General features: G+C 34.5%; 2 protein-coding genes across 4 annotated transcripts; both read right to left on the minus strand.

The window, feature by feature from the left end:
* Window positions 1-153: 153 nt before the first annotated feature.
* Window positions 154-2,760, minus strand: LOC107962304 (DNA polymerase zeta processivity subunit). 2 transcript variants are annotated; one of them, XM_016898629.2, is made up of 5 exons: window positions 2,527-2,760; window positions 2,358-2,438; window positions 1,579-1,691; window positions 697-886; window positions 154-577 (listed from the first exon to the last, which is right to left on the minus strand). In XM_016898629.2, exons 1-5 carry the CDS (start codon window positions 2,585-2,587, stop codon window positions 375-377), a joined length of 648 nt encoding a protein of 215 aa, XP_016754118.1. In that variant the 5' UTR covers window positions 2,588-2,760; the 3' UTR covers window positions 154-374. The 2 variants fall into 2 exon arrangements, with proteins under 2 accessions (XP_016754118.1, XP_016754128.2); XM_016898639.2 differs by having other exon boundaries at window positions 2,536-2,582.
* A 1,047-nt stretch (window positions 2,761-3,807) lies between these two features.
* Window positions 3,808-7,366, minus strand: LOC107962309 (elongation factor 2). Of its 2 annotated transcripts, none has more exons than XM_016898649.2 (4): window positions 7,229-7,366; window positions 6,803-6,842; window positions 6,603-6,690; window positions 3,808-6,385 (listed from the first exon to the last, which is right to left on the minus strand). In XM_016898649.2, the coding sequence occupies exons 2-4, from the start codon at window positions 6,803-6,805 to the stop codon at window positions 4,020-4,022; spliced, it is 2,457 nt and encodes an 818-aa protein (XP_016754138.2). In that variant the 5' UTR covers window positions 6,806-6,842; window positions 7,229-7,366; the 3' UTR covers window positions 3,808-4,019. The 2 variants fall into 2 exon arrangements, with proteins under 2 accessions (XP_016754138.2, XP_016754146.2); XM_016898657.2 differs by having other exon boundaries at window positions 7,062-7,232.
* Window positions 7,367-13,254: the final 5,888 nt, after the last annotated feature.

Here is a 13,254-nt window from a genome sequence, read left to right on the forward strand (position 1 = left end):
AAATAAATTAATCATTTTTATTAAAAATTCCTTCCATTATACTATTAAAAATTGACTTAATTGACGAAATAACTAAACAGTGACACATGATGTATAACATATAGCTCATGTTGATGTATATGAACAAATTTTTAATTGTAGAAATGGAAGGAATTTTTAAAATAAGATCAATCTGCTCTTTCATTTAACGTACATGAACTAATTTGTCTATTTTTTAAGTAAAGAAAGTAAAACATAATCTCACTCCTAATATAAAGACCTCCATGGTACTTTTACCTACTTCTTCCACATTCCAAAAGTTTTGAGGTCACCCCAACTCCATTTTGAAGTGTATAATAACATAAACAACATAACGTCCCAAAACTCATACCAGTTTACCCAGAAACCAGTTCAGATGGGCTAGGGTGTTCCAAGTATAACTGCAAACCCAGAGGTTCACTGTTCATCGACTTGATCGGTGTTATTAACGGAGGTTGTTGCCATTGTTTTGTGTCAGTTGGGATCCACATTTCCGCATCCTTGCTCGTACTAACCTGAGGGAGCGACCGGAAGTAAGCCATGATCTCCCACCTGCAATCTGTTAGTAAGTCGCAACATAGTCAAATGATGTAGTAAGACTGTAACACTGAAGCCCAATACTTGCTTCCATGAAATAAACATGTTAAGATCCGATTAACTAAGCTTAATTAAACTTACCACGGGGAAGAACTGTTGTAAGGGGTTGGGAAACTGAAAGTTTGATCAAGAATGATCGAAGAGAGAACTCTAGATCACTTTCTTCCACTTTTGAGCCAAAAGATTGATTAACCGTTAGTTTGAAGATAAACCTCTCCATGGGAATGTTGTCTGTGTTGAAAAAAGTAACTGCGACTCTCTCCACCAAACCCTATTTATAAAGACAAGCATTTCACATGTCAAGTATTTATGTTGAAGCTATATTTCATCAGAATCCATTTTTAAAGCTATACGGAGGGTTTCCAAGAATTGTATATAACCAATGCCATTGATAAAAAAACTTCCTTCACTAATGTAAAGTAGAAGTTGGAGAAAATCATCTCCAGATCAATAAGTTTTATCACAAAGCTCAAAGTATTATTTCTAGTCCCTAGTTTTCTATGCTATAAAGCTATTTTACTTGGAGTTAAATGCAAATGTTAGATATGGATATATATATTAGACACGAGTACTTCACGAAAAATGTAGAGTCGAAGGAGAATAGCTATGAATCATAGAGTTAATACGTAAGTTCACTTGGACTAATGTTTGTTTGGTTCATATAACAGCAATATTTTGGGTTTGTTTTGGCTCTCAAAAAGATAATAAGAACTAAAATTTTCAAGTCAGTTCGATCTTTTAGTGAATCAATTGTGTTATTAAAGTAGTAAATCTCTCTTTGTTTTGATCGATATGAGGGACACTACAAAGAATATCATCATCACAACACTAGAACATAATATGCAGCATAGAACACACATTTTCACATCTAAATAAATCAGATCAGATCACCACAAAACATTATAAACATCCAAATACACTAAAAAAACACTAGTCAAACAACATCTAATGAATCAAGCTAACCTTTTGGATGGAAGGAAGAAGTCCCGAAACAGCGGAATGGATATATTCTCTTAGCTGGGGATGTCGAGCCCTTTGCACGACAACATTCATATACCTTCTTCTCTCGAAAGCACCTTCAACAAAGCATGGAACACGAGTTAATGACATGAAATTAACATAAAAATAAACCCAGACAACGAATATGTATATAACGAGGTAACACCGTAAAAGGGTTCAACCATTAGAAATTGACACTTTCAGTTTCGAATTTAAGCACTGTAAACTATAAAAATCAATAAATTTCCTTCAACTCTAAATTACAAAACCTACACTACAAGTAATGGATAAACTACACAATATTAACTTGAAAATTAATAATAACAGGGTTTTGCAAGAGTACATTTAGAATACTCTTTTAACTTGAAAATTAATAATAACAGGGTGTTTTGCAAGAGTACTTTTAGAATACTCTTTTAAGGGTGGTTCAATACTATTTACAGAAACTGTCACTCACACTCAAATTTCAGTGACTTTGAGCGTTTGATAGGGAAATTCATAATAATATAAAATTTAGATAAATGCTAACAATCCCAATTGCACCATTTTTCACTCTTTGCTAATTAATTAAATACCCATTCACTCTAATCTTCAGCAAAAGAATTACCAAATACTTTTCCTCGAAAAAAACTTTTTTTATAATTTTAACACAAATTTATAAATTGAATTTGGTTAAGGAATAAAAAATTCATATAAAAGCCCTAAACTTCTACGAGAAATAAAAGGAACATATAGCAATATACCGGAAGGATAAATTCCTTTGAGGTAAACGACTGAAGTGATAGCTACCTCCAAGAATTCAACCAAAATCCCAGCAATTTCACCTATAATTAAATAAATATAAAAGAAATTTGCTTAAAGATAGTATAGAAAATAAAAAAAAATTCAAATAAAAAGCAAGAAAATGCGTACCTTGATTACCTTTGCGTTCCATTTTTCCAGAAAATGGAGTCGTGGGCTTGCTATTTGGCATTTTAAATTCTGTCTTTGTGAGCCATTTTAAAGAGGAAGGGAAAATTACGGAAGCTACCTTAAACTTTTTAATATTTTGATTTTTTACTATAAAAAGTTTAATTATGAATAGTTAAGTCCCACACGACCTGGTTTATCTTTTTAATACATAAGATCACACGACATATATATCTTGAGTTTTATGGATAAATTGCAACTTAACTATAAAAAATTATAAAATATCATTTAAATATAAAAATTGACAAATCATCTAGACTTGATCACGAAGCCCGCCCAAAAAATCGGAGGGTACTTGAAGAAAAAGTAAGGCTCATTTCCTAAAAAGGTCGAGCTTTGAGTAAACTTTTTTTATCCTAGCCCGGTTAGAATTTGTAAAAAAACAACCGTTGCTGTTTTTTACTGTTTTGTCGTTACTTTACTATCATTTCACAATTATATTGCTACTATTTGTTGTTATTATTTGGATATTGTATAACTTTTATTTTATTATTAATTTTGCTACTATTTTAGAGTAATTTTCTTACTAAGTTGCATCGTGTTATTTAAGTATAATTTTTTTAATTTTTTCCATTTGTTAGGAAAAATTATTTTAATATTTTTAGTATATTTGATGTGTTATATTTTTATTTTATTTTTATATAAAAATAATATAAAAATTTTTAATACGGGAAAGACGAGCAGAACTTAGGTAAAATTCTAGGTCTATTTTTTAGGTCACGTCGAGTCTAGCCCAAACCTAGAAAACAAGCCTAAATTTTTTACTTGACCCGACCCAAACTTGACTCATTCCACCTCATGATGAACTCTACTCAACTAGCAAACCACAACTTTTTTTGAAATTGATACTTATATCAATTCACTCTTAATTATAAAAATATTTAACAACTTTAATTTTCAACATTGATAACAAAATATAAAATAATCACTCATATAAAAAATTACAGAAATAATCACTCAATATTTATTAATTATATTAATTCACTTTCAATATTTATTAATTATATTAATTCACTTTTAATTTTAAATATATTTAACCCTCAACATTTACCCGTTGTATAATTTAATTTTTAGCCACCTTCAATTTATTTAATTTTTATTTTTAAACGTCCAAAACATATTTTAATATCGAGCCAAAAAAAATTATTTATTTTAAAATTGAACCACAATAAATTATTTATTTTAAAATCAAACCCACCAACACAGAAAATTACAAATAGAAGCAAACCAAACACAAAAACATCAAAATTATAGCTTTTAACACCATCAATGTCGATTGGAATTATGTGATATACCATCCAAAAAAAATGAAAATAGTAACATCCCATGGCAATTATCCGATTCATTGTAAGAAAATTGAAAAAAGAACATAGTCTAAGGAAAAACTAAATTGACAAATGGGAGAGAAAGCACCCCCATACCCTTCATTTGATTCTTTAGCTTACAGCTTGTCTTCGTACTCGGAAAGCCGGGGTCAATGATCTGCATCTTGGATCCAAACCACATTGTGGGAAAGCCTGTCCTGATGTTGCAGCCCTTAGTGTGCTGGAGAATCCGAATGACTCGATGACTGGAAGGTAAGCTTTTATGTTGTAGAGTGGTGTTCCAGGCCTCTGCATTTCCTCGAAGACGTGTCCACGTTTCTGGTTAAGAACACTGTAAATACCACCAAGTGCTTGCTCAGGAGCTTGGATCTCGACTAAGTAAACGGGCTCGAGAAGCCTTGGCTTGGCCGTAAGCTGAGATGCATAGAAAACTCGTCGAGCAGTTGGAATGATCTGACCACCACCTCTGTGGATTGCATCAGCGTGGAGAACCACATCACAGACTTCGAAGCAGATACCTCTCATGTTCTCTTCGGAGAGTGCACCTTCCTTTGATGCCCACTGGAACCCAGCGACAACAGAATCCTTAATTTCATTAAGGTACTGAACTCCTTTACACATATCGACAACCATGTTAGGACCAGTGGTCTCGGGGCCAAAACACCAAATCTTCTTAGCAAGATCTTTGTCCCAACCAAACTCCTCAGCCAAGATCTTGGAACGAACCTTGGGGTCATCTCTTGGACCGATACGCCCGTCATCTATGGCCTCAGCAAGACCTTCCTCCAGGGGTCGAGCTTCCATGTAGAGACGGTTGTGCTTGTTAGGAGACTTGCTCATCACAGTCATACACGATCTCTCAAGTACAGTCTCACGAAAAGACACAACAGGGTCCGATTTAACAATCTCAGCGCCACCCATAAAATCTTCTTGTAAATCCTTGAGACAGATCTCGAGGTGGAGTTCACCAGCGCCTGCAACAATGTGCTCTCCCGACTCTTCGATAGTACAAACCACCATAGGATCAGACTTAGCTAAACGCTTCAACCCTTCAACGAGTTTGGGAAGATCGGATGCAACCTTACACTGAACAGCAACGCGGACAACAGGTGAGACAGAGAACTTCATGGCACGTATTGGGTGGGATTCAACTTCCTTCTCATTAGTTAAAGTTGCGTTCTTCGTGATAAATTGATCCAAGCCGACCATAGCAACTGTGTTACCGCAAGGCACATCCTCAACGGTTTCCTGCTTCTTTCCCATCCAAATAACAGTTCTCTGTACACTCTTAACGTATAAGTCTTTCTTCTCACCCGGAACATAGTTTGGGCCCATGATTCTGACCTTCATACCAGTTGCAACTTTGCCAGAAAATACACGTCCGAAAGCAAAGAATCTACCCTTATCAGAAGCAGGAATCATCTTTGAAACATAAAGCATAAGGGGACCCTCAGGATCGCAGTTCCTGATGGCGTTAGCATAAATATCATCGAGAGGACCCTCATACAAGTTCTCAACACGGTACTTCTGAGCCTTAGTAGGAGAAGGCAAGTGAAAGATCATCATTTCGAGGAGAGCACTGCTTGCGGGAAGCCAAGTCTGCATTACACGCTTCATTAAGGCTTTTCCCATCAAATCCTTCTCATCAGATTTCATGGTGACACCGAGCTTTTGCAACATTGGCCAGAGCTTATCTTTCTGGTCATTCATACAAGTGTTTATAATCTGCTTGATGGGTTCATAACAGAATTGAACAAATCCACGTTTGCAGCTGGCAGTGCCGGTGCTCTTGGTAGTCCACTTCTTGGAAGCCGGATCAAAGTAGTTCTCACCCCAAAGTCTTTCCATCATTTTTGATTCATCGACTCCAAACTTCGAGGCATACATTTTAGCAAAGTTGGTCAGGGTAAATGCCCAACCATGCAAACCGGCAGAGAACGCAACTGTTCCCTTCTCGGGGTAGACTTGAACATCACCCAGAAGAGGATCCTCATACGTGGCCATGATGACATTAGCGTTTTCGATCACTCTCTGGAATGTCTGGTAAGCCTCCTCTCCATCAACCTGGAGCTCAAGGAAACATCGGTCCATCTTGTTAACAGTCAAGACGGGCCTGATCCTTTCTCCAAGAGCCTGACGGAGAACAGTCTCGGTCTGCACACAGACACCTTCAATACAGTCAACAACCACAAGGGCACCATCAGTAATACGAAGAGCAGCTGTAACCTCCGATGAGAAGTCAACATGCCCGGGAGAATCAATAAGATTGATGAGGTACTCATTCCCTTGCCTATCTCCTTTGAAACTCTTCACAGATTCATCAGCCATTTCATAATACAAGGAGATACCGGTAGACTTAATTGTGATACCACGCTCTGCCTCATCGGCACGAGTATCTGTCATACGTACATCACCAGCAACTTCTTGCGCAATGATACCAGCAGCAGCGACAAGAGAATCAGTAAGAGTTGATTTCCCTGCATATTGAAAAACTAAATCAGAACCAATGCCAACAAAATCATCAAGACACAAAGTGCTTTCATAGTAAAAATTCGACGTAGGTGAATCATTCATACTACTACTACCAATCATTAAATTGACATAAACACCATCATCAATTACAAATATATTAAAAAAAAACCAACTTTTTTACATTATGGTTCATCGATAACAAAGCATGAACAAAGGGCATACCGTGATCGACATGGGCAATAACAGACATATTACGGATGTTGTGTTTCCGGTCCATAATAGAACGGAGCTCCTCAGCTGTAAACTTCACCTGTAATCATATCCAACATAACACAAATCATTAAAAAAAATCACAGCAAAAATATATTTTAATAAAAACAAATTCAACAAAATTAAGAACATAATATATTCATTAAACTCACCATCTTGAATAATCTTTAAAATGCCCCGAACTATTAAAACCTATACAAAAGCCAAACAAACACAATTCTTATATCTCCCAAATAAAATTCATACACAGTAATATCAAAACAAGTATAATACAAAAAAAAAACCCAGAATTCATGCAAGAAGAAGAATGAGATGTCAAATCAAATTATCTAAAGATATACATATAAATTTTGTGACAAAATCCAGAAAAATACATTTAAGGATCTAAATTAAGCCAGATAGAGAGCAAACCTAAGAGAAAATAGATTTTGACAAACTCAAACAATAGAGAGAAACTCAAAGAAGAATATGACTGTATTTATAATAGAATATATGCTAATGAAGTGCAATTGAAAGAGAGAAACTAAGCGTGAGTAGAGTTCTCTATAAAATAGGATTTCTGAATTTCAAAATTCCACCTTGGGCTCTGGGTTTTGATTGTTGTGCCTAAAAATATCATTTTTGACTGTTCTATAATCTTTCCTTTCTTCAAGGTGAGTCGCCACATTGTTGGGGAAAGCATGGCTAAGCTTACTGTTGCTGTTCTTTAATTTTTCAAGTTATATTTTGTCATAATTGAGTTTAGTTCAAATTTTTAATTTGGTATTTTAATTTTTTTTACTTTTTTATCTTAATTAAATATTTATGTTTTTCATTAGAGTAAATATATCAAATATCAAATTAAAATTAAAAAAATTATATATTAAATTAAATATTAAAATTAAACTCATTTATCGCATGATAAATTAATCCAAATCAAAACTATAAAATAGTATCTACTATTTGAATCCTTAATTTGATTTTTAGCATAGGACTTTTAGTTCTACCTAGAGTTGATCGTGGCCAGACTAGGTTTAATAAAATTACGAAAATGGCCTTATAAGTTTTGGCTTTTTTAAGAATTTGACTTTGTAAATTTAAAAATTATAAAAATTTAATTATGAGAATGATTTGATTTCTATAGTAGAGTTGAGTGTCGCCACTTTCTTAGGCGGCATCACCCTAAAAATCCAAAAAAAAAAAATTTAGGTGTCATTTAACAAATTGGCAGCTTCAGACTAAAACTTGTAAGGGCAAAATATTCAGTGACCTAATAAAGTAATTATCCTTTTTAGATTGACAAAAAAAGTGTGTGTGAGAGTATGGCTACACCTAATTAAACTTTTTGTCTATTTTCATGTTAGATCTGTTCCACTTTGAAATTAAATTTAATTAGCTCTTTAAAGATATAAGAATAACAGAAAAAAACCCTTCGCATTTTTAAAAAAATTTTAAAACAATAAACTTAAAAAACTATATAAAATTCTTATTTAAATTACCCGCTATGCCCCCCACAAAATTTCCTCAAGTTTATCTAAATTTAAACATTTTAACTTGAGGAGATTTTTTAGGGGCATATTGGGTAATTTAAATAAGAAATTTATATAGTTTTTTTAAGTTTATTGTTTTAAAAAATTTTAAATTGTGAAGGGTTTATTTTTGTTATTCTTATATATTTTAATGGCTATTTAAATTTAATTTCTAAATGGGACAATTATAACATGGAAATTGTCTAATAGTTGAATTAGGTGCCACCATATTCTCATGCGACACTCTCTTTTTAGCCAATCTAAAAAAGGTAATGTAGAAGCCCAAATTGCCCAGGCCCGATTTCATCAAAACCCAACCAAACCTCTAAACCCACTAAAACCCTTAACTCATGACCCATTTACATCTACCCAAACCCATTACAAAACCTAAATATTAAACCCAATTCAAAAGCCCATTAAGCCCCTCCCCAAAAAAACCTAACCCCCCAAAAAAAAGAAGAAAAAAGAAAAACCTAACAAAAAAAAAACTAAAAAAACCTAGCCACCTAACCACTTTCCCACTTGCCCCATTTTTCCTCCCATTTTTTATATTCATTGTCTACCACCACCACCTACAAAATAGAAAAAGAAATAATAGAAAATCATGTAAAAGATGGCTATAAAAAGCCATTCAAAAATCATGTAAGAGAGGAGGAGGAGGGGGATTTTACAAAGATTGAAGAAGGAAAAAAAACACAAAAATCCCTTCAAATTTTGAACACAAAAGAAACATCAATAAAAATGTTGCATTTTTTTTCCTCTTCTTTCGAATCTTTTTTCTTTCTTTTTTTTGTGTTGTTTTTTTTCTTTCTTTATATATACATATATTGTTAAAAAAAATTATTTACCTTTTCCGGCCACCGTGGGCGGTGGCCGGTGATGGGCGGCGGCCGACGATCGACCGGTGACCGCCCCCCTTGGCCGGATTTCCTTTCCCCCTCCCTTCTCTCTTCTTTCTCCCTTCTTTTTTTTTTTCTTTCTCTCTTCAAAATGATTTTTTGTCAAAAATTGGCTTTAAAGTATGTAGCGCTTTGCGATTTAGTCCCTCTTGCTATGTTATGTTTTGAGGGGAGGATTAATTGTGTTTTTGGTCCCCCACAGTTTTATGCATGTTCAATATAGTCCTTTCCTTTTATTTTTATTTCAATTTTGCGCCAAATATTTTGTTTTTAGTTCAATTTAATTCTTTTTAGTTACTTTACTATTTAAATTAATTATTTTAGTATTATTATTATATTTCATTTACTTATGTAGTGTGTTAATAATTTTTTTATGTATTATATATATTATGTATATATTTTTTTAATGCCATTAGTTATATATTTCTTATGTATATATTCTTAAATACTATTATATATACATATATATATTTTTTTAAATACCATATTGTGTATATATTATTATTACAAATTATTACTATTGCTAGTATTATTATAACTATTATTATATTAGTGTATATTTTATGTACATATGTATATATATATTTTTGTACATATCATTATTTTATATTATTGTTGTAAATATTTTATGTATATATTTTTTATGTACGTTTCCTAATATTTTCTTTTATTGTAGATATTATTATTATTATTATTATTATTACATACTTTTATTATATGCATATATATATATGTATTTTTATGTACATATTATTATTTTCTATTATTATTACCAAATATATTATTTTTCCTATTTTATTATTAGTACATGGTTTGTTTTTATTTTGTAAATATCATTATTATTGTTATTCTAATATTCTAGTATTCCATGTTAATATTTTTCATTAATGATATCATTTTTTTGCGTCCTTTATCTATTTTTAATTTCTCACTTTAGGAATATTTTTTCTCATGTTTTAATTAATTTCAAAAATAAGGCAATGTACCGATTTAATATTAAGCCATCGATTTCATCGCTATGTTGGGTGAAATTCGTCGGCTTGTGTTAAAAAACGGGACACCCTTTCTAAAAAAATCGAAAACTAAAAATTCTCATTTTTCAATCGGATCACGATTAAATATTATATTGAACTCGTATTTTTGAAAATCAAGTCAACACATGTTTATGAGATACCAATTTTGGGCGTCGCGAGGGTGCTAATACCTTCCTCGCGCATAACTGACTCCCGAACCCCAATTTTTCTCTGGACTTTTACGTAGACCTAAATTTGGCCTTCTTTTTATTTTAAAATAATTTTATTAGGTGTCCGATCACACCTATAAAAAAGGATCGGTGGCGACTCCCTTTGTTAATAAAATCGAAAGTTGGTTTTCAAATGTTCAAATAATCGCCACAATTAGCGACCAAGCGAAACTAAATTTTTTTTTACGTCACCACAGCTGGCGACTCCACTGGGGACCCTTTTTGAGAGTCGTGTCTGGAATTAAACTCGCGTTGTCAAAATTTTCAAAGTTCCTTGTTCAAATTAACATTTAGTCGTGATCCTCAAATTTTTTTGTTTTCAAAAAATCATGCATTTGCATCGTGTTGTATATATTCTAACTTGTTTTATTCAGTTGTTTTTCAGCTTTAAATTTTTGTGATTTTAGTTTTGGTTTAGTTTTTAAATAAAACGTAAAGGTTTGTGAGTTTCTCCCCACACACCGTGCACATACATCTTTGCATAACATGAGCTCTATACCCGGGCTCCGTCCGTTTAAGTGAAAGTAAACGCTACGCCTTCGTGAGTTAACTCATCCCTCCGCACAAGCTAGTGAATACTTTCGGGTTACATATGACTTATGCTTTCGTGAGTTAACTTGTCCCTCCGCATAGGCATAAGTAAATGTAATCCCTCGAATTGATCTCGTAAGCCTATGATGGGCCATGACCGAGGCTCTGTACTAATCTTAGTAGATGACAGTACAGATGATTCGAGTACCCATTTAGAACCAAAACCGCATATAGTGAACCATACGAGCCATCCAACTAGAGCCATGCTGAACCTCTGTCCGTTTAGTAGTCACCAAAATAAGTGCACGGGAGGAACGCCTCTTACCTTTTGCACTTTCGCTTTCTATGCAAGGGAATCGAGTCCATTGGACCAAGTAGCTTAATTTGTTAGATTTTTCACAATTTTTCTCTGATCATATGTGTTGTGCTAACCAAGGTTGTTTGTCTGTATTTCTATTTTTCATCATGTATCATAGGCATCTTGTTAGGAAGGTGTTGATTAGAGATTGGTTGCCAAAAAGGGGTTTCTAATAGAGGAGTCAATTACACGAGTGACCGAAATGTTGTGTAATAGACTCTTTTGATTAAGGAAATGCCTAAATAGGGGCTATCTTGAAATTAACACCAATTTCTTGCATTTCTTTCATGACTAACAGTCATTTGACATTCATGCATTCATTCATTCATTGCATATTTCATACTCATTCGCCGAGGTTAAAACATACAATTCTCTAGTTGTGCATACCATGTCGGGAACCAGGGGCACTCTACGGAAAACTGGCTGGCCTTCAAAAAAAAAGTTCAAGGACTCATCGATGCGGGTATTCTGCGATTTGATGGCACTGGTGGTACATCTGGGAACCCATTCCCAAACTACGCCGAAGGAAATGTGAGCGCAGTGGGAGAGGAGGACAAACGACAAAGTAGAAGATGGGTTTCTGAAATAAGAACACCTCTGTAGAAAATCTGGGAGGTCCTAGTTGAAAAGGGTTTGCTTTGTCATCTTAGCAGAGTATTCGAGGGAAGGAATACAAAAGATCAAAGTTTTTGTGAATTCCATAGTATTGAGGGGCACGACATTCAATCCTGCGAAGAGTTCAGGAGATTACTGCAAAGTATGATGCACAATAAGGAGATTGAGATTTTTTATAAAGGCGAAGAGGCAAATGAGAAAGAAGTATGTGCCTCCGACAATCAATTGTCAGGTTGTCCGTATAGCACCGACCGACCGTTAATAATTTATTATGACGCGAAGAAGGAACCAGTGAAACCAAAAGTGATAATCGAGGTACCATCTCCTTTCCCCTACAAGGACAATAAAGCAGTACCATGGAATTATGACGTTAATATCGTCACGCCTGAAGATGAAAAACCCAAAACCATGACTGGAAGCGTTGGGGAAGTAGGTCATTTCACTCGTAGTAGAAGATGTTATTCGAAAGAGGTCGAATCAGTAAAGAAGAACAGTGACTTGAAACAGAAAGGAAAAACACTGATGCATGTAACTGAAGATGAGTATGAAACTGTGCCTGAACAAGAAGCTAAAAATCCTGTGGACGAAGAGGAAGCACAGGAATTCTTAAAATTTATTAAGCACAGTGAGTACAATGTGGTAGAACAATTGAGTAAGCAGCCAGCGCAAACCTCGGTATTATCTCTGCTGTTGAATTCAGAACCACACCGAAACGCTCTGCTGAAAGTGTTAAATCAAGCTTATGTGGCAAACAATGTATCCGTTGAAAAACTGGATAGGTGGATGAACAACTTGAATGCGGATAATTTCATTTTTTTTAGTGATGATGAAATACCGCCCAATGGTAGAGGCTCAGTGAAAGCATTGCATATCACAACTCGTTGTAAGGGCTATATAATACCGAACGTGCTCATCAACAATGGATCGGCACTCAATGTCATGCCTTTAGCTACACTTTCCAGGATTCCGATAGATTTGTCCTATCTAAGGCCCTGTCATTCTACAGTAAGGGCATTCGATGGAACAAGACGAGAAGTTATGGGAAAAATCGAGATCCTTCTAGAAGTGGGTCCCTATATATACGATGTTGAGCTTCAAGTCATGGACATCACACCATCATATAATTGTCTCTTAGGAAGACCTTGGATCCATTCTGCTGGAGCAGTCCCATCATCCCTCCATCAAAAGGTGAAATTTATCATGGATGGTTGTTTGGTCACTGTTGAGGGAGAAGAAGACATTGTCGCATCTATCTCTGCTGATGCACCATACCTTGAAGTAAGCAAAGACGCAGTAGAATGTTCTTTCCGATCCCTTGAATTCGTCAATGCCATATTCGTCGCTGAGGGAAACAGAATTTTCGCGCTAAAATTGTCAAGAAATACCAGGATGGGTGTCAAATTGACTGTAGGAAAGAGAGCCCGAGTAAGGAAAGGTTTAGGGAGATATT

The sequence above is a fragment of the Gossypium hirsutum genome, chromosome A11, assembly GCF_007990345.1.
Source record: "Gossypium hirsutum isolate 1008001.06 chromosome A11, Gossypium_hirsutum_v2.1, whole genome shotgun sequence".
In the NCBI taxonomy this organism is placed as follows: Eukaryota; Viridiplantae; Streptophyta; class Magnoliopsida; order Malvales; family Malvaceae; genus Gossypium; species Gossypium hirsutum.

Coding starts and splice junctions, on each gene's coding strand:
- LOC107962304 (XM_016898629.2), bottom strand. CDS start 2,587: ATGCCAAATAGCAAGCCCACGACTCCATTTTCTGGAAAAATGGAACGC. Junction 1,692..2,357: donor CAAAGGAATTTATCCTTCCG/GTATATTGCTAT, acceptor GCTTTGTTGAAG/GTGCTTTCGAGAGAAGAAGG. Junction 578..696: donor TACAACAGTTCTTCCCCGTG/GTAAGTTTAATT, acceptor ACTTACTAACAG/ATTGCAGGTGGGAGATCATG.
- LOC107962309 (XM_016898649.2), bottom strand. Junction 6,386..6,602: donor TATTGCCCATGTCGATCACG/GTATGCCCTTTG, acceptor TTCAATATGCAG/GGAAATCAACTCTTACTGAT.